General features: G+C 38.0%; 1 protein-coding gene across 1 annotated transcript in view; it reads right to left on the reverse strand.

Annotated features, from left to right (window-relative positions):
* PPP2R5E (protein phosphatase 2 regulatory subunit B'epsilon) overlaps positions 1-24,338 on the reverse strand; it is a 153,605-nt gene that overhangs the window by 36,439 nt on the left and 92,828 nt on the right. Inside the window, 2 exon segments of the mRNA XM_032621892.1 lie at positions 481-573; positions 6,878-6,979. Of these exon segments, the coding sequence (XP_032477783.1) occupies positions 481-573; positions 6,878-6,979 (195 nt within the window).

The raw sequence follows: 24,338 nt of genomic DNA on the forward strand, positions 1-24,338 counted from the left end.
GAATCTTAAGGTGTTAAGCTGTGCTACTTCCTAGTTGTGGAAGCTCACCAGTACCCTGACTTTGATTATTTATTAAAGCTTACCTATGCTCTAGACCATGCCTACTCAGTTTTAACAGATGAATGAAATAGTTTAAAGCCCTTATGCAAATAAAAGTCTTCAAGCTTACATAAGGATTCACACAAACTAGGGTTATACAAATGAAATTCCTTTATAATTAAACTTTAAGAAAGAAAACTGCAGGGATTTAGGCATTAGCATTCCTTGTTGTTTAAAATGTAATTAATTTCCAGCACAATAAATTAAAGAGGTACCTATTCCTTTTAATGGGCAATAATGAAAAATAGCTTATGTGTATATATTTGTTTACAGGGTGATATAACTGTCACTGTAAGATTTTGTTAACAAACATCAAGAGAAAATGAGATAAAGTGTTATCAACTGAAAAACAAATACATGCAACCACAACAGTGTGCTTACCTGTAATACAAATTTCTGATCTATGTATTTTTTGGCAATGCTGGGTTGGAATTCTTGGCTTTCCAAAAATCGTATGAAAAACTCATATACAAGCTGCAACAAATAGGTTATCGTTAATTTCAAAATATAATTCACTGAGAATAGTATCAAAAACCTTAAAAAGCTCTAATACTAAAATTGACAAGGGGTTTAGTAGGTTTTAATATCATTCAACTAGCAGTGCCAGCCTTTCTTGTAGCTCACAGCTGCTGTTGTGATTTTTAACTTTTTAAATGTAAAATCTGGAAACACAGCCAAAGAGAGCAAATAAAAATCTCCCATAATCTCACCATTAAGAGTTAACCACTGTTAACACTTTAATGTATAAAACTCCCAATTTTTCTCTATACTTCTACAATATACCAATGTACTATAAGTATATATATATAATATAGTTTTAAAACTACTTTTACCATCTAAACAATATATTGTGGACAATTTATGCCAACAATATCTAAGCCATCATTCTCAAGCTACAAGCAGTCCATTATACATATTTATAATGAATAATTCCAATACTCATAATTAATTTAACCAATATCCTATGCTTAGACACTTAAGTAGTTTTTAAATTACTTCTCTATTAAATTATGCCAGAATGTACATTATATAACATGCATCAGTGTGCACGTGTTCAATTATTTCATGAGGAAATAATTCTAAAAGTAGAATTGTTAGATCAAAAGATATCCAAACACGTCAGGATTTTCAACATTCATTACCAATTTCCTTATAGAGAGTTTATGGCAATTTACACTCCTCTGAGCAATATATGATGGTGTATCAGGATATTCTCATCTGCAAAGAGTAAGAATACTCTCATCTGCAGAGTCAACCTCAAATAACCGTTTTAATAAACCATGGGGGATCACTGTTTATGCTCTTTGCAAAATAAATCTATGTTAAAGTATACATTACATCCTGGTGTAGTATACAACAGTATATCAAAACCAGGACTTTCAAGAGACAGGTAGACACTGGGTTGAAAGCCTAGCTCTACCCCTTACTAACTGTGTGACCCTAGGCAAGTTAATTTCTCTAAAAGTCTTTTGCTTCAACTGTATAATGGGGACGATAATCCCTGAGATTAATGTGATTTTTTATAGATATATTGCCCTCTGCACAGTGATTAACACATATCACCACTGTCATTACTGTCATTATTGCCTAAAACAGCATTCTCAAACTTTTTAGTCTCACTCCTTTACACTGAAAAATTATTGAAGACTCAAAAAAGCTTTCTGTTTACATGAGATATATATATATATGAAAGTAGAAATAAAAATTGAGAAAATTTAATATATTTATTATTTTAGAACAATAAAATATATCACATGTTAACATAACTAACATTTTTGTGAAAAACAAATTTATTTTCCAAAAAAGTTACTAGGAAGAGAAGCACTTTTTTATTTTTGTAAATCTCTTTAACAGCATATGAAAAGACAGAATCTTGGGCTTCCCTGGGGGCGCAGTGGTTGAGAGTCCGCCTGCCGATGCAGGGGACACGGGTTCGTGCCCCGGTCCGGGAGGATCCCACATGCCGCGGAGCGGCTGGGCCCGTGAGCCATGGCCGCTGACCTGCGCGTCCGGAGCCTGTGCTCCGCAACGGGAGAGGCCGCAACAGTGAGAGGCCCGCCTACCGCAAAAAAAAAAAAAAAAAAAAAAGAAAAGACAGAATCTTATCTGTCTCCATATTCAAGCTGTCGTAATATACTGTTTTGGTTAAAGTATATAAAGAAAATCAAGCTTCACACAAATCTACTAGTATGAAAAAGGGAGAGTATGTTCATAGTTTCTTCACATAATTGTGGATACTTTTCTTTGATACTACACCAGAACTTGACAGTCATTTCTTGAAGAAAAGTTGCAGTTGTAGAATCTGAAACTGTATCAATGAATTTTTCATACCATTAAACTAAATCCCAATCATCTCTCTTGCACTTTGGATGATCTTTACCCATGCATGACTGCCTAACGTCATTCATTGGCCAACTGGAAAATATTGGTTCACTGAGTTATGGAGATTTTTCAAATGTTGACCCATTTCATTACATACATACATAGTATCAATAAAAGTCACATTCCTTAATATCTCTAACTTTATTTAAAAAAAGGCTTTAAGCTTTGGGGAGCTGTAAAGCTCAAGGTAACAGATAAAGGAAAGATACAGCTTTTCAAAATTCTAATTCTAAATTTTTCTTCAATGCTTTAATTTTATCAGTAGTAAAACAATTGTTCGTTTGTTTTAGAGAAAACATCCACCAAATACCCAAGTCAGAACAACCATAGTTTGTCAGGTATTCTTTCAAGTAAAAACGACAGTTCATGAAAAAACAGCTAGTTTAGCTTGCAGCTCAAACAATCACACAAATGTTTTAGCACAAGACAACTATGCAGCATGCAGCAGATGTGCTTTATGCATACTTCCCATTTCATCATGAAGAATATTATCTTTAATGTGTACTCAAAGGTCAAGATTTAATAAAATTAATAATTTTTGCTGCTTCTTCAAGGACATTCTTGATTGAAATTGGCTTTTTTTTTTTTTTAAATTGTAAGTGCATGGCAGTGAAGGATATGACTACTAGACCAGTTGGGCACAACTGCCTCATTTGTGCTAACACAACAGCAATTTCAACCACCACTGCTTTTACAAATATTAGTGCAAATGTCAACACAGTGAAAGGAGCAAATAATACAGTATTATTATAAAACTACTTTTGACCTTGCAGGCCACTGACAATTAGGTCTCAGGTCCCCCCTAAGGGTTTACAGATACCACTAACCTAAATGTGTCACACAATGACCTTGTGACTTCAGACTCTAACACTTAATATTAGGTATTCACATTAGGATTTTACTTCTTTATAAAACTATGTTTTTCTCTCTGAATTCAGAAGAAACTTCTTTCCCAGTGATCTGAACATTGCCAAGTTGTACTTCTAGTCATAATAATGCCTGAGTTCAAACACCCCTTAGAAGGATTGTTCTTTTTCCAATAAACTAATCTTTCAACTCTTGGTTTTACAAACAGAACATCAGCCTTGTTCAAATAACCCATAATCAGGGGTTTCATCTCTCTTTTGATTCCTACAAAGTGGAGAGATTCTCATCTTCCAGGCCTGACTTGTGGGCAAGCAGGGCTTTCCAGTAGGATTGGCAAAATGTCCTCTCCCCTCTAGTCCCTTGAAAGCAGTTATGGTTTTAAAAATTTGATGGAAACACTTCAGACATATTAATTAATAAGCATAAATGCTCTCTACTTTAAGAGACAGATTTTACCTCAGAATCAAAAATCTCCCTTGAGTTTCTAAAGGGAAAGACTAGGGACTGCAGAGGATAAATTACTTTTCAAGGTCACATAAGTGAATTCTTCAAGGAACACGAGTAAAAAGACTTTAGTATTCTGGTTTTTCAGTCTCCAGTGTAAAGCATTAAAAACAATCCCTTAATTGTAAATGGAAGTCCTACAAAATCGTATTCTACTAGAAAAACAGACCCAATTTCAAAAAATACGCAAAAAATAACCATGGTAACCATGGGATACCAGTTTAAAAGATACCAACACAGATAACAGAAAAGATCAAATGACACACATACAGTAGATCTTTTGACATATGTGAACTAAAAATTTGTAGATTTAATACTTTTTCTTATTTTTAAATATCCTCAAAGATCCATGATTTGTTGTAATGAGTAATTCTATACGAGCCACAGTTAAAATCAGAGTGTGCAGGAGCAGACAGTGAGGCAAGAAGCCTAGCCAACCACCCAACAACCATAATGTGATTTTGTTGTTCTCTACTATTGTCAGAGATTTGGTAATAAACACCGTGCTTCCTTGCAAAATGTGGGCCAGAATCAGCAGCACACTGCTAACGCTGGAGTTAAGAAAAAGTGAAAAGGCTGAAGAAAGTGCTGTTTGGGTCTGGAAAAATCGATTGTTGGATCAATCATAAAGTAAAATGTTGAATTTAGTGATGGGTCACCACGACATGAACGACCTATCACGAACAGAAAAGAAGTTTTCTTAAACATTCAACGAGGGCTCTTGCCAATACTAAAACCACTTATTAGTGAAAATGGAAAGGTGACTGATTTGTGGAGTCAGAATATACAAAGAAAACACAGAATTCGTGAGACAAGTCAGGAGCCAGTAGAAATACTTCCATAAAGCAGAAGATAGTGCCTTCTGACTTGGCCTTTGCTATGAATGAAGGTTTATTTGTGAATTTTAAGAGTAGATTTCTTTTTTTTCAATTAATTTAATTTTATTGGAGTATAGTTGATTTATAATGTTATGTTAGTTTCAGGTGTACAGCAAAGTGATTGTTATACATATACATATATTCATTCTTTTCTCTTACAGGCTTCTTTACCTGATCCAGCCTATGTCATGTTTCCCCCTGAGCTAAAGAAGGGGAGAGAGGACTACAGGCTGAAACAAGATGTCAACACAGATGAAACCAGCCTGTTTTGGAACACAGTTTGTGACTTCAGATCCATTAAGGGTACAGGTCTCAGCATCACTCCTCACTGTTGCTTTGGTTATAAGCACTGCAGATGAACTAATGGTTAATGTTCCTGTAGTAAAGACACAGTGTAAGCTCAAGATTTTTGGTGGCAGAATTCTGCTTAATAGCTTTAGAAATTAATTTAGACCCATATTTTATAGAGTCATTAAGCTTAGCAAGGATTAACTGAAATACTGAGTTAAATATTGAGTATGATAAAGTTTATTATACTTTAGGAGAAATTTATATCTATGGCGATCATGATTTAGAGTATTCAAAAAGCTCCTGCAAATGGCAAGACTGCTCTACTCTCTCTTCTTCAGGATGTAGACAAGACAACAAGTTGAAGCTTTGAAGACATCTCCTTCCCTGTCTTTTCAACCACAAGATGCAGGACTTTTCTGAGAAAAGTATCTTTTTTGTTTGCTTTGTTTTTTAAATTTCTTCCAGACTATACTGCACTTCTCTGAACTGGTGCCAAGCATCAAGAATAAGACATGACAAAAAGTCCATCCATTCAAAACAGTAATTCCATTTTTTGTTTTCTTTTTGGATCTTTTGTCATAATCTGGGATACACCATGAAAAGCACAAGTAGTTTTGCAAATTTCTTAGATTACAGATAGTATGTCTGGCACCTTATTTAAAAAATCAAGCATCTAAGATAGTAAATCAACTACAATGTTTTAACTAATTTACTCTGTATTTTGGCATTGGTAGCAGGAATACATATGTATTACATGCCTAGGTAAGAGTTGAGAAAACACAGCCCCTGAAAGCTCTCCACATAACTAGGGGAAAGAGCATTACATGTATATCTGCAGCAACCTTGAGCTTCCAAAGCAGGACAGGGAAAGCTGCAAATTTATGTCAATAATTCTGAAGTGGGGGAAAAAATAAACCCTTAGAATATCTCTAGGCCTTATCTCCCTGCTGCATAGTTTTCTGCCCTTCAGAAAGTCAACTAGTAACTGTGAGCACACTTCTACAAAGATGCAGTGACTTCTGCCTTAGGGTGAAAATGGACAAGGTCATATTCCTTCTCTACCATCCCTTCCCTCCTCACTAGCTGTCACCCAGCCTCTGAGGACATTCTAACTGAATGGAAAAATGGCTTTGAGGTTCATTACACTCACATTTCCTTGTTCTACTCATTTGAGAAATGCTGGCCTTGAAAGAAGGCAGCCAGGAAAGGAGGATGGAAGAGGTCTGGTATGGATAAGTAAAGACGATACATGGGCCTGGTGCTGGGAAAGGAGATGCAGGGGTGGGTCCTAATCTGTCCTGGCACATGAGGATGACTGGAAAACATGGCCTTCTCAGTGCAAGAGTGCAAAATCGGCCTTTGCACAAGATTTTTCTCAGCTATTGCTCTTCCTTACAACACTGTGAAATAGCTATTGCAATTTGATCTTGCCCTTCCAGGCTAAAGAAACACATTCGTGGTTATCTTGAAGACAGGCATTCAAAGTCCCCCGGGTACCTAACTGCTGAAAATGAGGTACGTACTCTGTGACCTAATCACATCTAACTAATATTAATGTGAAAATAGCTGTTCTTGTTTGAGCCTCCAGCAGGAAGGATCACACAGAAGCTCTAATAAAAACAGCTGGCTGAGCATGCAACCCAGGAGGGCCCACCCTAAAGCATTATAATGCTTATTATTTTATTCTTTTGGCATCCTAATTATCAACAGTAAGAAACATAAAAAGCATTCTCTAGCTTTCCAGTAATGTACTCTAATTTGATTTCTTGGTGAATAAGGCCTTCAAGGAATTCCCATGCTAATCAGCTAATGAGTTAATGGATCTTTCTTTTATAACAAATAGTAGTTCAAAGTACCTGTAAGTGTGGCCACGATGCCTCAAGGGTAGGTTCATCTTCTTCTGGATCAAATTCATTGCTGTCACTAGGAGGGAGAGTTCTGAATATATTGCAAGACACCTAAAAATAAACAAGCGGCAGAGTTAGCTGGAATGGAATCACCTCCTCAGCAGCCTTACACAAGGTCTTTGCAGCCAGCAGAAGGGAACCCAGACGACAGATGACAGGAACACCACCAGACTGGAAGGAGAACTCTTTCTATAGGCTTTGAGGCCAGAACCACCTCCAGGAAAAGATGGAAAATAGCAGAGCAGCACCCTCTTGACCAGTACTTGGAGTCCTTATAAGGCCTCCCCCACCCAGGTCCCTGTGATCTTATGCCTCCTATCAAAGCTTGTGCTTCGTTACTTATCAGTCAAGCATGCTCCTAATTAATCAGTTTACACTAAAATATAAATAACTGTTAATGGGCTTCATGTATTTCCCTTCTCAGGCTTATTCATGATTTGCAAATTTAGTTATACTAATAGTAAAATTTCAGGCATCTACAAAAAGCAAATCAGAAAAGATATTTCAGAAACTGAAGTTCTTAAAATCATACCTAATCTGTTCTCAGTTGGTTTACAAAATAGTAACAATGCCCAGGGTAAGATACATCTGTAATACAAATTTCTACAGACCAGGTATTTCTTTACCATGGGAAATTTCCAGATTAAATCCTGGATGCTCAAAGAATGGCCATGAGTTGATAACTGTTGAAACTGGGCTATGAAGAGACGAGGATTCATTACACTATTCTACTATTTCTGCATATATTCCAAGATTTCTATAGTAAAATGCTTATTTTTAAAATGCTGTTGCTACTATTTTGCAGTAACCTACCCAGGGTTCCTTCCAATTTCTATTCTGTTTCTTGTTCTATTACTTATCTATCCTCTCCTAATGACCCAAATGTATCCTCAGATCTAAAAAATAAAACAGGGGTGGGGAGGGAATTCCCTGGCGGTCCAGTGGTTAGGACTCTGAGCTTTCACTGAGGAGGGCCCGGGTTCAATCCCTGGTTGGGGAACTAAGATCCTGCAAGCCGCCGCTGTGGGCCAGGAAAAAAAAAAGGAGGCATGGGGGGGAGAGATTGCACCAGAAGCCTTTGCTGGACTTTCTGTATAAAGTAGAAAATACGAAGCTATGATATGTTGCTCTGAAAGAGGGAAAAAGAAAGGCTTCTGGAGGCCCATATAATCTGAATGTGTTTACTCATTCAACAAATAATTATTAAGTGCCCATTATGTGCACACACTGTTCTGGGCACTGGGACAATAGCAATGAACAAAGCAGAGAAAAATCTGTGCCTTCCAGGAGTTCATATTCTAGGTAAAGTCATGATTATCCCTATTTTCTAGATATGGAAATTAAACCCAGATGTGTAAGCTCTGGAAAGAAGATTTGATTTTATTCTAAGCTCAATGGGAAGACACCAGTGGATCTAAACAGGGAAGTGACATGGTTTGATTTTTACTTTAAAAAAAAAAATCACTCTGGCAGCTATGTATAGAACAGACAGGAAGGGGACAAGTTAGAAGTCTGTGGAAGTGGCAAGACATGATGATGGCTAGCAGAGAAGACAGAAATAGAATGATTCAAAATATATTCTGGAGGTAGTATTTGCTGCTGGCTTGGATGTATGGGGTGAACGAAAGGAAAGATTCAAGGATGAGTCACAGATATAAGGTCATTTACCAAAGATGGAGATGACTGGGAAAGGGAAGTTTTCTTTGTTTCCTTGCCTTGGTGGGGAGATCCAGAGATCCAGTTAGAAATATGTTAAAGGAGCAATATCCAGGAGCCAATCAGACACATGAATCTGTACCTCAGAGCTGGACAGGTCAGGACTGGAGACATACAGGGACTCAACAGCGTGCAGATGATATTTTAAGCCATGGGACTAAGGGATCTCCTTGGAAAGGAATGAATAGAAAGAAGGGAAAGGACCCTGAGGCATCCAACATTTAGAAACCAGACAGGAAAAAAAAAAAAAGGCCAAAATAGGCAAATGAAAAGGAGTAGGAGGTAGGAGAAGAAAACAGTAGAGTAGGGGGGGTCTTAGGAGCTAGGAGAGAAGAGTGTCTTAAGAAGGAAAAAGAGGACAACAGCAGCAAATGTTGTTCTGAGGTGGACTAAGATGAGCACAGAGCAGCACTGAAGTGGGTACTGTCATTCCCCAATTTACCGCTGAGGAACTAGAAGCATGGATGTGGAGATCTGAGGTAACCATTAGTAACCAGCAGCTATGACTGAACCCAGGCTGTCAGGCTCCACTATAGTGTTCTAGAAAAGTGAGCAGACTACCTCTTTTGCTCTCCTTTAGCTTAGATGACTGAAAAAAAAAATTATCATATTAGAACATTTTTGCTATGGCTAATTACAGCATGCACATTTATATTATTTTACTTTGGTTCCTTCCAATGATTATTAAAAATTATGTTTACAAAGAAACTGATGACTTTTCAAATAATCATCAACCAATGACTTCTCTTCAACCAGCCAGTCATACTGTAATCAAAAGAGCAAAAATCGTGCCCTGATCCGGGAAGATCCCACATGCCGCGGAGCGGCTGGGCCCGTGAGCCATGGCCGCTGAGCCTGCGCGTCCGGAGCCTGTGCTCCGCAACAGGAGAGGCCACAACAGTGAGAGGCCCACGTACCGCAAAAAAAAAAAAAAAATCTGGGTAAAAGGACACAAACTTCTGTTCCTCTGAACTCTCTGACACATTAACACTCTTATGGTGCCCATCATGGGCTGCAGCAAGTATTTGTTTACATATATGCCTCTTCCCACTAATTAGGAATATGCAATGTCATATTCACATTTGTTTTCTTGGCACATATGCGGCATCCAATAAATGTTCAAAAAATAAAGGTTTGGATATATAATAAAACTGTATGTTTTGGTTTTCCTTTAACCAAATTTAAATTTTTGAGTGATTTATTGATTATCTAACCTAAGATGTTTAACTCTGCACAGTGTTCTAAACCTCTCTTTTGGTCAAAGCTTCATCTCTCAATTATCATCACATCAAAAGAATGTTGAATTGTGTAAATAATCCAAACAGCAAATAGTTCTAAAGGCATGTACATCTCACTTAGCCACACGCTGCCATATCTTCAGATCTGCCTTCCTTACAACGCTTTCGTATCCTTCTAAACATTTAGTGTACTACTAAACATTCACCATGAGTAATGAGGAAGCAAGGATCTATTAGGCTGGACAATTAATAGTCAACTCAACTGGTTAAGTAGTTCCCTATCACAAATGGAAAGAATGTCAAAGCAAATCAAGTGTCATGGAAAAGGCCAGGCCTTTGACCCTGCCTAGCACATAACAGGTGCTTAATAAAAATGTCATGAATGAAAAAAAAAAAAAAAAAAAGTCATGAATGAATGAACCATTGCTCTCATCCTTGAGAATCTATCCTAAGAAACTAATCTAAGACTGAAAAAACTACTTAAAGCAGTCATTTGCAACATTCTCCAAAGAGTGTAAAACTGGAAATAACCTTTATGTCCAACATTAGAGACGTACATCTATTTAGTAGAACACTGTGTAGCACTGAAGATGATTGCTATATTGAAGCACAAAGAAATGTCAGAAATAAAGATTTAGGGGGAAAGATGATGTGACTATAACGGTGTGACTAATTACAAAGATAAGAATGAAAATGGATAACTAAAGGGAAATTAAGAAAAGCTGTATTAAAGCAAGAGAAATATGGATAAAACTCAGTAGTTGCTGTTTATCCTCTTGGGACACACCAAATTAGTCCTAAATCCATAAAAAGCATAAGGTATCGACATGCAGTATGTGAGTTATGCTTTTAATTTCAAGATGAAAATGCGCTCTTGAATTTGAACAAGATTATTACCGTCAGGAGAGTTAAAAATTAGTGCCGCTCACAATGCCTAGAGTCTAGCTCATGAATGAATGGTTGAAGGACTGAATGACTGGACCACTTTAAGTATACATTTGAGCTCCAAAATCATGAGTTTAAAATTGGGTCATCCTTGAATGGGCTGGGGGAAAGGGGCGGGGGAGAGGGGAATCCTCTAAATCTCCTGAATTTTCTGCAACACTTTGTATGTGTGAGCCCAATTGGGGAAAAGATCCAGTTGACTTCACAAGATTTTCAAAAGACTTCCAAGATCTAAAAATGGTTAAAAACCACGGTACAAAATAATAAATTTGCATCTATTAAATCTTCCTTTATGATGGCAGCCACTTCTGATTTATAGCCCAGGTTTTAAATGGATTATTAAGTAGCTAACATTATTAAATAGGTAATGCTAGTTACGTGCTATGAAAATGTATCATGACTACAAGTAACCACCAGCATCACTCCTCACCACACAGCAGTATTGTAAAGAGTCTAAATAGCTAGAAGAAAATGCATCCAGGTATTTATAAAGTCACAAACTATCTCTATTAATATATTTAAATATATGAGGCTGGAGCCCTAAGCCTTCTATTTTATTCCTTCAAACACAAATTATCAAAAATAAATAAAAGAAACAACCCAATCGAAAAAGGGCAGAAGACCTAAATAGACATTTCTCCAAAGAAGATACACAGAGTGCCAACAAACACATGCAAAGATGCTCAACATCACTAATCATTAGAGAAATGCAAATCAAACCTACAATGAGATATCATCTCACAACACTCAGAATGGCCACCATCAAAAAATCTATTAACGATAAATGCTGGAGAGGGTGTGGTGAAAAGGGAACCCTCCTACACTGTTGGTGGCAATGTAAATTGGTATAGCCACTATGTACAACAGTATGGAGATTTCTTAAGAAACTAAAAATAGGGCTTCCCTGGTGGTGCAGTGGTTGAGAATCTGCCTGCCAATGCAGGGGACACGGGTTCGAGCCCTGGTCTGGGAGGATCCCACATGCCACAGAGCAGCTGGGCCCGTGAGCCACAACTACTGAGCCTGCGCGTCTGGAGCCTGTGCTCCACAACAAGAGAAGCCGCGATAGGGAGCGGCCCGCGCACCGCAATGAAGAGTGGCCCCCGCTTGCCCCAACTAGAGAAAACCCTTGCACAGAAACGAAGACCCAACACAGCCAAAAATAAATAAATACATAAATAAATAAATTTTAAAAAACTAAAAATAGAACTACCATATGACCCAGCAATCCCACTACTGGGCATATACCCAGAGAAAACCATAATTCAGAAAGAAACATGTGAGGGAGACCTTCAAGATGGCAGAAGAGTAAGACGTGGAGATCACCTTCCTCCCCACAAATACATCAGAAATACATCTACATGTGGAATAACTCCTACAGAACACCTACTGAACACTGGAAGAAGACCTCAGACCTCCCAAAAGGCAAGAAAGCCCCTACGTACCGGGGTAGGGCAAAAGAAAAAAGAAAAGACAGCGACAAGAGATTAGGGACGGGACCTGCACCAGTGGGAGGGAGTTGTGAAAGAGGAAAAGTTTTCACACACTATGAAGCCCCTTCACTGGCAGAGACGGAGGGGGAAGCTTCAGAGCCACGGAGGAAAGCGCAGCAACAGGGGTGCGGAGAGCAAAGCGGAGAGATTCCCGCACAGATGATCGGTGCCGATTGGCACTCACCAGCCCGAGAGGCTTGTCTGCTCACCCGCCGGGGAGGGTGGGGGTTGGCTGCGTGAACACAGCCTGAAGAGGGCTAGTGCGCCACAGCCAGCAGGGAGGGAGTCCGGGAAAAGTCTGGACCTGCCTAAGAGGCAAGAGACCACTGTTTCAGGGTGTGCGAGGAGAGGGGATTAAGAACGCCGCTTAAAGGAGCTCCAGAGCTATCAGCGCGGACCCCAGAGCCGGGCGGGAGATGCTAAGGCTGCTGCTGCTACCACCAAGAAGCCTGTGTGGAAGCACAGGTCACTATCCACACCTCCCCTCCTGCGAGCCTGTGTAGCCCGCCACTGCCAGGGTCCCGTGATCCAGGGATAACTTCCCCGGGAGAACACATGGCGCGCCTCAGGCTGTTGCAACGTCATGCCATCCTCTGCCACCGCAGGCTCACCTGGCATCCGTACCCCTCCTTCCCCCAGGGCTGAGAGAACCAGAGCCCCCAAACCAGCTGTCCTTTAACCTCGTCCTGTCTGAGGGAAGAACAGATGCCCTCAGGTGACCTACACGCAGAGGTGGGGCCAAATCCAAAGCTGAGCCCCTGGGAGCTGTGAGAACAAAGAAGAGAAAAGGAAATCTCTCCCAGAAGCCTCAGGAGCAGCGGATTAAATCTCCACAATCAACTTGATGTTCCCTGCATCTGTGGAATACCCGAATAGACAACGAATCATCCCAAATTGAGGAGGTGGACTTTGGGAGGAATGGTATATATATATTTTTATCCCTTTTTCTCTTTTTTGTGAGTGTGTATGTGTATGCTTCTTTGTGTGATTTTGTCTGTATAGCTTTGCTTTTAACATTTGTCCTAGGGTTCTGTCTGTCCATTTTTTTTGTTTTTGTTTTTAGTACAGTTTTTAGTGCTTCCTATCATTGGTGGATTTGTTTTGGCTTCTCTCTTCTTTCTTTTTTTTTTTTCTTTTTTTATTACTTTAAATTTTTTTATTTTTAATAATTATTTTTTATTTTAATAACTTTATTTTATTATTTTTTTCTTGCTTTCTCTCTCCCTTTATTTCCGAGCCGTGTGCTGACAGGATCTTGGTGCTCCAGCTGGGTGTGAGGCCTGTGCCTCTGAGGTGAGAGAGCCGAACCCAGGACATTGGTCCGCAAGAGACATCCCGGCTCCATGTAATATCAAACGGTGAAAACTCCCCAGAGATTTCCATCTCAACACTACAACCCAGCTCCACTCAATGACCAGCAAGCTACAGTGCTGGACACCCTATGCCAAACAACTAGCAAGACAGGAACACAACCCCAACCATAAGCGGAGAGGCTGCCTAAAATCATAATAATGTCACAGACACCCCCAAAACACACCACCGGAGGCAGTCCTGCCCAGCAGAAAGACAAGATCTAGCCTGATCCACTAGAACACAGGCACTAGTCACCTCCACCAGGAAGCCTACACAAGCCACTGGGGGCAGACACCAAAAACAACAGGAACTATGAACCTGCAGCCTGTGCAAAGGAGACACCAAACACAGTAAGTTAAGCAAAATGACAAGACAGAGAAACACACAGCAGATGAAGGAGCAAGGCAAAAACCCACCAGACCAAACAAATGAAGAGGAAACAGGCAGTCTACCTGAAAAACAATTCAGAGTAGCGAAAGTACAGATGACTCAAACTCTTGGAAAGAGAATGGAGAAAATACAAGAAACATTTAACAAGGACCTAGAAGAAGTAAAGAGCAAACAAACAATGATGAACAACACAATAAATTAAACTAAAAATTCTTGAGAAGGAATCAATAGCAGAATAACTGAGGCAGAAGAACAGATAAGTGACCTGGAAGACAAAATAGTGGAAATAACTACTGCAGAGCAGAATAAAGAAAAAAGAATGAAAAGAATTGAGGACAGTCTCAGGGACTTGTGGAACAACATTAAACACACCAACATTCGAAATATAGGGGTCCTAGAAGAAGAGGAGAAAAAGAAAGGGACGGAGAAAATACTTCAAGAGATTACAGTTGAAAACTTCCCTAATATGGGAAAGGAAATAGTTAATCAAGTCCAGGAAGCACAGAGAACCCCATACAGGATAAATCCAAGGAGAAACACACCAAGACACATATTAATCAAACTATCAAAAATTAAATACAAAGAACAAATATTAAAAGCAGCAAGGGAAAAACAGCAAATAACATATAAGGGAATCCCCGTAAGGTTAACAGCTGATCTTTCAGCAGAAACTCTGCAAGCCAGAAGGGAGTGGCAGGACATATTTAAAGTGATGAAACGGAAAAACCTACAACCAACATTACTCTACCTAGCAAAGATCTCATTCAGATTCAACGGAGGAATCAAAAGTTTTACAGACAAGCAAAAGCTAAGAAAATTCAGCAGCACCACACCAGCGTTACAAGTGCTAAAGGAACTTCTCTAGGCAGGAAACACAAGAGAAGGAAAAGACCTACAATAACAAACCCAAAACAATTAAGAAAATGGTAATAGGAACATACATATCAATAACTACCTTGAATGTAAATGGATAAATGCTCCAACCAAAAGACACAGACTGGCTGAATGGATACAAAAACAAGACCCATATATATGCTGTCTACAAGAGACCCACTTCAGACCTAGGGACACATACAGAGTGAAAGTGAGGGGATGGAAAAAGATATTCCATGCAAATGGAAATCAAAAGAAAACTGGAGTAGTAATTCTCATATCCGACAAAATAGACTTTAAAACAAAGACTCTTACAATAGACAAAGAAGGACACTATATAATGATCAAGGGATCAATCCAAGAAGATATAACAACTGTAAATATTTACGCACCTAACAAAGGAGCACCTCCATACATAAGGCAAATGCTAACAGCCATAAAAGGGGAAATCGACAGTAACACAATCATAGTAGGGGACCTTAACACCCCACTTTCACCAATGGACAGATCATCCAAAATGAAAATAAATAAGGAAACACAAGCTTTAAATGATACATTAAACAAGATGGACTTAATTGATATTTATAGGACATTCCATCCAAAAACAACAGAATACACTTTCTTCTCAAGTGTTCATGGAACATTCTCCAGGATAGATCATATCTTGGGTCACAAATCAAGCCTTGGTAAATTTAAGAAAATTGAAATCGTATCTTTTCTGACCACAATGCTATGAGACAAGGTATCAATTACAGAAAAAAGTCTGTAAGAAATACAAACACATGGAGGCTAAACAACACACTACTTAATAACCAAGAGATCACTGAAGAAATCAAAGAGGAAATCAAAAAATACCTAGAAACAAATGACAATGAAAACACAACGACCCAAAACCTATGGGATGCAGCAAAAGCAGTTCTAAGAGGGAAGTTTATAGCAATACAATCCTACCTTAAGAAACAGGACACATCTCAAATAAAAAACCTAACCTTACACCTAAAGCAATTGGAGAAAGAACAAAAAAACCCCAAAGTTAGCAGAAGGAAAGAAATCATAAAGATCAGATCAGAAATAAATGAAAAAGAAATGAAGGAAATGACGGCAAGGTTCAGTAAACCTAAAAGCTGGTTCTTTGAGAAGATAAACAAAATTGATAAACCATTAGCCAGACTCATCAAGAAAAAGAGAGAGAAGACTCAAATCAATAGAATGAGAAATGAAAAAGGAGAAGTAACAACTGACACTGCAGAAATACAAAGGATCATGAGAGATTACTACAAGCAACTCTATGCCAATAAAATGGACAACCTGGAAGATATGGACAAATCCTTAAAAAAGCACAACATCCCAAGACTGAGCCAGGAAGAAATAGAAAATATAAACAGACCAATCACAAGCCCTGAAATTGAGACTGTGATTAAAAATCTTCCAACAAACAGAAGCCCAGGACCAGATGGCTTCACAGGCAAATTCTATCAAACATTTAGAGAAGAGCTAACACCTATCCTTCCAAACTCTTCCAAAATATAGCAGAGGGAGAAACACTCCCAAACTCATTCTATGAGGCCACTATCACCCTGACACCAAAACCAGACAAACATGTCACAGAAAAAGAAAACTACAGGCCAATATCACTGATGAACATAGATGCAAAAATCCTCAACAAGATACTAGCAAGCAGAATCCAACAGCACATTAAAAGGATCATACACCATGATCAAGTGGGGTTTATCCCAGGAATGCAAAGATTCTTCAATATATGCAAATCAATCAATGTGATAAACCATATTAACAAATTGAAGGAGAAAAACCATATGATCATCTCAGTAGATGCAGAGAAAGCTTTCGACAAAATTCAACACCCATTTATGATGAAAACCCTCCAGAAAGTAGGCACAGAAGGAACTTACCTCACCATAATAAAGGCCATATATGACAAACCCGCAGCCAACATCATTCTCAATGGTGAAAAACTGAAACCATTTCCTCTAAAATCAGGAACAAGACAAGGGTGCCCACTCTCACCACTATTATTCAACATAGTTTTGGAAGTTTTAGCCACAGCAATCAGAGAAGAGAAAGAAATAAAAGGAATCCAAATCGGAAAAGAAGAAGCAAAGCTGCCACTGTTTGCAGATGACATGATACTATACATAGAGCATCCTATAGATTCTACCAGAAAACTACTAGAGCTAATCAATGAATTTGGTAAAGTGGCAGGATACAAAATTAATGAACACAAATATCTGGCATTCCTATACACTAATGATAAAAAATCTGAAAGAGAAATTAAGAAAACACTCCCATTTACCACTGCAACAAAATGAATAAAATGCCTAGGAATAAACCTACCCAAAGAGACAAAAGACCTGTATGCAGAAAACTATAAGACACTGATGAAAGAAATTAAAGAGGATACAAACAGATGGAGAGATATACCTTGTTCTTGAATGGGAAGAATCAATATTGTGAAAATGACTATACTACCTAAAGCAATCTACAGATTCAATGCAACCCTTATCAAACCACCAATGGCATTTTTCACAGAAGTAGAACAAAAAAATTTCACAATTTCTATGGAAACACAAAAGACCCCGAATAGCCAAAGCAATCTTGAGAAAGAAAAACGGAGCTGGAGGAATCAGGCTTCCGGACTTCCGACTGTATTACAAGGGTACAATACTCAAGACAGTATGGTACTGGCACGAGAATAGAAATATAGGTCAATGGAACAGGATAGAAAGCCCAGAGATAAACCCATGCACATATGGTCACCTTATCTTTGATAAAGGACCCAAGAATATACAGTGGAGAAAAGACAGCCTCTTCGATAAGTGGTGCTGGGAAAACTGGATAGCTATATGTAAAAGAATGAAATTAGAACACTCCCCAACACCATACACAAAAATAAACTCAAAATGGATTACAAACCTAAGTGTAAGACCAGACACTATTAAACTCTTAGAGGAAAACATAGGCAGAACACTCTATGAAATAAATAACAGCAAGATCCTTTTAGACCCACCCTCTAGAGAAATGGTAATAAGAACAAAAATAAACAAATAGGACCTAATGAAACTTAAAAGCTTTTGCACAACAAAGGAAAACATAAACAAGACGAAAAGACAACTCTCAGAATGGGAGAAAATATTTGCAAATGAAGCAACTGATAAAGGATTAATCTCCAATATTCACAAGCAGCTCATGTAGCTCAATATCAAAAAAAACAAAAAACCCAATCCGAAAATGGGCAGAAGACCTAAACAGACATTTCTCCAAAGAAGATACACAGATTGCCAACAAACACATGAAAGGATGCTCAACATCACTAATCATTAGAAAAATGCAAATCAAAACTACAATGAGGTATCACCTCACACCAGTCAGAACGGCCATCATCAAAAAATCTACAAACAATAAATGCTGGAGAGGGTGTGGAGAAAAGGGAACCCTCTTGCACTGTTGGTGGGAATGTAAAGTGATACAAGCACTATGGAGAACAGTATGGAGGTTCCTTACAAAACTAAAAATAGAACTACCATTGAACCCAGCAATCCCACTACTGGGCATATACCCTGAGAAAACCATAATGCAAAAGGAGTCATGTACCGCAATGTTCATTGCAGCACTATTTACAATAGCCAGGACATGGAAGCAACCTAAGTGTCCATCAACAGATGAATGGATAAAGAAGATGTGGCACATATATACAATGGAATATTATTCAGCCATAAAAAGAAACGAAATTGAGTTACTTGTAGTGAGGTGGATGTACCTAGAGTCTGTCATACAGAGTGAAGTAAGTCAGAAAGAGAAAAACAAATACCATATGCTAACACAGATATATGGAAACTAAAAAGTAAAAAAAAAAAAAAAAAAGGTTATGAAGAACCTAGGGGCAGGACAGGAATAAAGACGCAGAAGTAGAGAATGGACTTGAGGACACACGGAGGGGGAAGGGTAAGCTGAGACGAAGTGAGAGAGTGTCATGTACTTAAATATACTACCAAATGTGAAATAGATAGCTAGTGGGAACAGCCGCATAGCACAGGGAGATCAGCTCGGTGCTTTGTGACTACCTAGAGGGGTGGGATAGGGAGGGTGGGAGGGAGACGCAAGAAGGATGAGATATGGGGACATTTGTATATGTATAGCTGATTCACTTTGTTATAAAGCAGAAACTAACACCCCATTGGAGAGCAATTATACTCCAATAAAGATCTTTTTAAAAAAAAGACATATGCACCCCAATGTTCACTGCAGCACTATTTACAACAGCCAGGACATGGAAGCAACCTAAATGTCCATCAACAGAGGAATGGATAAAGATGTGGTACATATATACAATGGAATATTACTCAGCCATTAAAAGGAACAAAATTGGGTCATTTGCAGAGGTGTGGATGGACACAGAGACGATCATACAGAGTGAAGTAAGTCAGAAAGAGAAAAACAAGTATAGTATACTAACACGTGTATGTGGAATCTAAAAAACTGGTATAGATGATTTTATTTCCAAAGCAGACACAGACGAAGAGAACAAATGTATGGATACAAAGGGGGAAGGGGGGGTGGGATGAATTGGGAGATGGGGATTGACATATAAACACTATTGATATAATATGTATAAAATAGATAACTAATGAGAACCTACTGTATAGCGCAGGGAACTCTACTCTATGCTCTGCAGTGACCTAAATGGGAAGGAAATCCAAACAGGAGGGGATATATGTATACTATAGCTGACTCACTTGGCTGTACAGTAGAAAGTAAAAACATAACACTGTAAAGCAACTATATTCCAATTTTTTTTTAAATGAACAAAATAAGTTTTTAAAGTATGTTAGAAGAATTTATTTTTCAACTATTTTATTTTAATCTACACTGGGGTTAATGCAAAGAAAAATAAAATTAAGAAATAAGTGTCCCTCCCCTGTGGTTTCCAGTTCACACATATGGGCATATAGTTCACAGTGTAAAATGATATATTGGTCTTCCAAATGATTACTTAAGAACCATCCATTTAAACTTGAACTGTTTAAATTTTTTTCCTTCTCATTTAACAACAATAAAAAGTAATAAAAATCTTTCTGTGATGCCAGAAGAAACAAAAAAGAAAGAAAGAAGTGTCCTTGAGGTAGTCTAATTCATTTTCATTTCAACGATATTCCAATAAACACTGAATGTTGGAATCAAACTAAAGGCTTGAAGGCACTGGCCTGTCCTCCAGAAAGTGAGGATAAGGACTGAAAGCAAAGCTGAGGGAATGGGAGGAATGGGTATTAAAATCTGGAATGTTAAAAGCCCTCCTCGGGCTTCCCTGGTGGCGCAGTGGTTGAGAGTCCGCCTGCCGATGCTAGGGACACTGGTTTGTGCCCCGGTCCGGGAAGATCCCACATGCTGCGGAGCGGCTGGGCCTGTAAGCCATGGCCGCTGAGCCTGCGCGTCCGGAGCCTGTGCTCCGCAACGGGAGAGGCCACGACAGTGAGAGGCCCGTGTACCGGAGAAAAAAAAAAAAGCCCTCCTCAAAGACAGCAAACCTAGGATTAAGGATTCCACTGAGTTGCTTCTAGAATCAGATCATGTTAGAGACTACCTAACCCAGCTCCATTTGTATGAAATAAGAAAAGTGACATCCAAAGAGCTTGTGAGTTTTTCAAGGTAACACAGCGCCGTGATCTGCACAGAGAGTTCTGGGGGTTCTTTCCTTGACACATCACCTCCACCCCCAACCCCTGAAGACCATGTATGGACCCGACTTCTTTATATCTCTCTCTCTTTTTTCTCTGATTCCCCCCATCATTTCTTTTTATCATTTTTATTACTCTCTCATTTTCCCATCCCTCCTTTCCCATCACCCCTTTCTTAGGTTTTCAATGGCATCCATAGGCATTGTTTACCTGACAGCATTCAGGCCTAAGCTGATGGATGATCCTGCCCGGCACTAACAGAGAAATAAAACACGCTGTGCACGCCTGCTGTCTGGTTCAGCTCCGCATCATCAGACACCTAGATGACGGCAGTGGTTTCCTCTCTGGTGTTCCTGCTCCTCACATCCCTTCTTCTCACCTGCGCAGTTGAATTTTGAGCCCCTCGGGGGCTCTTTACTAATTTCTAAATGCCTAGAGCCTGATATACAATGAATGGAAATAAATAGGGTTTCCAGATAAAATACAATGTACCAGTTGAGTCTAAGTTTCACATAAACAAATAGTTTTTCGCTCAAGTATGTCCCACATACTGCAAGGGGACTGAAAAAGAAATTATTCATTGTTTATCTGAAATTCAAATTTAACTAGGCGCCCTATACTTTTATTTCCTAAATCTGACAACCCTAAAATAACACCAATATTAATTAAGAACCTCTACTGGTTACGACTCAGTTGTGACTCAGGACTGGCTCTGTAACATACGAGGGAAGAGGAGGAGACGGGGATACTGTTGCCGGGCAAGGCCTAGGACCTAACAGGGGCTTGCTTTGAAGGACTGGCTGCTCTCTTACTTTTCAGTTCTTTAGTTTCCTGCTGATTACTGTTAACTATGGCAAAAAATAAATAAATTTCGAAGTCTTGGCCAAACGTGAAAGAGAAGACTAAAAGGTTCCTAAGTGCATGGCCCGATAAGCAAAAGAGGAAGAAGTGTTTAGGCATACTTTCATCAGTTTTTGATTAAACAACTTATAACTTTTTAACTTGCGATATTAAAATACAACTACTAATATTTTAGTTACTTAAAACACTGCAGAAAAATAAATAAACAAATAAAAACTCACTGTCCTCAATCCCTTCCTCTCCAAAGAAACTACTAACTTTACACCATGATTTTGGTCGACATCTTGCTGTTGTTATTGTTTAAGGAAAATAACTAGCACATTATAAAAGAACAGAATGTGTTAGCACCTAGTAGCTAGTCACTAAATATCTGCCAGGATTAATAAAGAACAAAACAGAAGGTAAGGACAATAGAGTGAGTATTACTTTAAAAAAAAAAAACACAACTATTTAACTTAAAGGACTATTAAAAAGTATTTTTAAAAGGTATTAAAGGAATACTTTTTATTTCCTTTAGTTATATATTTGTTAGCACTATTAATACTTAAGGCTTGGGAAAACCAGGCATGTAATGTAATCAGGGACCACTTTCACCACAGCATAACAAGGCAACTTAAATCATCTTCCCTGTGCTTTAAAATATTTTCTAGATGATTAAGTACCATCTTTCTTTGATAAAAGCAGGTGAACTTGTTGATATCAAAAAGATTTCTGCCTCTTTCATCTGTGAAACTGTAATTTCATACACTTATGCAATGCTGCAAGTATACCAACGTAAATATAAAAATGACATCATAGCTATAAAATACATTTTCTTGGGATTATCTAAGAAGCAAATTTTCTAACAAAAAAGAACTATATGAAGAATGTTAAATAGAGAAACTTCAAGCAAAATTCGAAGTGCCATTATTCCTCTAGCACTACTTGTATTAAGACCTCACGCAAGTAACAATTTCAACGATATCCCTGAGGTTTTCATCCAGTTCTTCATTCATTCATTCCATAATCCATCCACTATTGAAAAGAAACAAATGATTTAATCCAGCATTTATAATCAGGGGGAGGACCCAGTAAATGCAATGTTGAAGCTAGGTCATCGTGCATTATTTTCATAGTATTTTGTGTTAGCCCAATAGATGCATCTAAATAGATATAGTAAAACTAAATCTTGAAAGAAAATAGGAAAATCTCATAAGTAGTTCATCAACATTTACCGTGGATGCAATGTTCAAAAATAAGTACATCTAAAACAAGTGTGAACATAAACAAAACTTACTTTAAATCTCTAAATCAGACGTTTGAACAGAGAAGACTATTTCCAAACATACTAGGATTTGTATTAAATATTCAAACTCTAAGAATAAGAACTAAAATTCCAATAAAATTTGCCTAGATACCCTGCTATGCTATGTATGTCTTATAACATCAAAGTAATAAATAGTTTATACACATAATGTCAAGTTACTTTTGGCAGCACCAAATTTAAGAATTCTTAACGGTCCCAATGATAAAGAACCTTTCAAACCTGACTCTCAGTCCCTTTTAAATAATTATAGATAAATAATTACTCATAAATAAAAACAAGGGGAAAAATCCCAAAGCACATGTAATTACACTCAAGGAATTTAGAGCAGATAAACACCTTTTAAGCTGATGCTCTGATTAGGAAACAAATGGCAACATTTTCAAACTTTCAATTAGCACTTAATTTAATTCACTGGCAATTTGTTCAATCAATAATTTGTTTCTAAAGCCAAACTATGTCTTTTAATTACCGCAATAAATCTACCATAGTCTTCAGACTAGGTATAAATTCTCTTTTTAAACCTCACTGTCTACGTGAATGGATGAGGCTGTTTAAAAGTTGTGAAACCATTAAAATCCCTAATTCTAGCATAAAGACAAGTCCTTAGCACTAACTCTAAAGAGCAGAAATTTAACTAAATCCGTATGACAACTTCCTAGATTATGAGCCATCCACTGTAGGTGTCACTTTATTCTCTAATATATTAAACATGTAACTGTCATTGCTATGTAATATCATCAATACAATCAAAATGTTCAGACAAGCGTTTCCACAAGTTATTATTCAAACATGCTCACTTGAGTTAAATATGATTCCTTGAACCAAAACCACCTCGGCAATGCTGGTGTGTGCCACAAGCACAGGTCCTAGCGACACAATAAGGACTAAAATATTGTGATACATAGGTGTGTCAAGCTACTGCAGCAAGGGTGTTCACGTTTTTATCATAAAACCACCTTTGTGTACAAAGCTCTATACCTTTCAGAAAATATTCACCGAACCAGAACCAAAGACAGAGAGCACTGTTTCCACGTGACTAAGAAACACGTACTTGTGACAGTTGTGAGATTTGTTTTACAACATTTGGAAATCTAAACGAGGATTTAAAAGATTTCCAAAGTCAATGATTACATCCTAATAATTGTTACCCATTCACTTTCATACCTTAAGTCTGTATTAACAGGGCTTTCTAGGACATAGCAGCCATTCTATTAAACCTGATTTCTGAAATGAGGCAGAAAGAACATCTTAAAATGATGAAAAGCTTAGCAGTCAGTTGAAGAAAGAGAGTAACAAACGACAAAAAAGGAAGTTTAAAAATTTATGTTGCCCAATTAGAATTTTTAAATACGTAGACAAATTCAAAAGACAAGATTAAATTAATAGAAATTTTGGTCATGTACTATTTTCCTAACTCACAATGATACCATCATTTTTACTTATATTTCCTTCATTAAGTATTTCTTTCAAAAAGAAAAAAAACCTGTTTTCATTGATGTTATTACTGCTGCTGTTGGTGGTGGCAGTATTTAGTTGATAACTGTT

This window comes from Phocoena sinus, chromosome 2 (genome assembly GCF_008692025.1).
Source record: "Phocoena sinus isolate mPhoSin1 chromosome 2, mPhoSin1.pri, whole genome shotgun sequence".
Classification (NCBI taxonomy): domain Eukaryota; kingdom Metazoa; phylum Chordata; class Mammalia; order Artiodactyla; family Phocoenidae; genus Phocoena; species Phocoena sinus.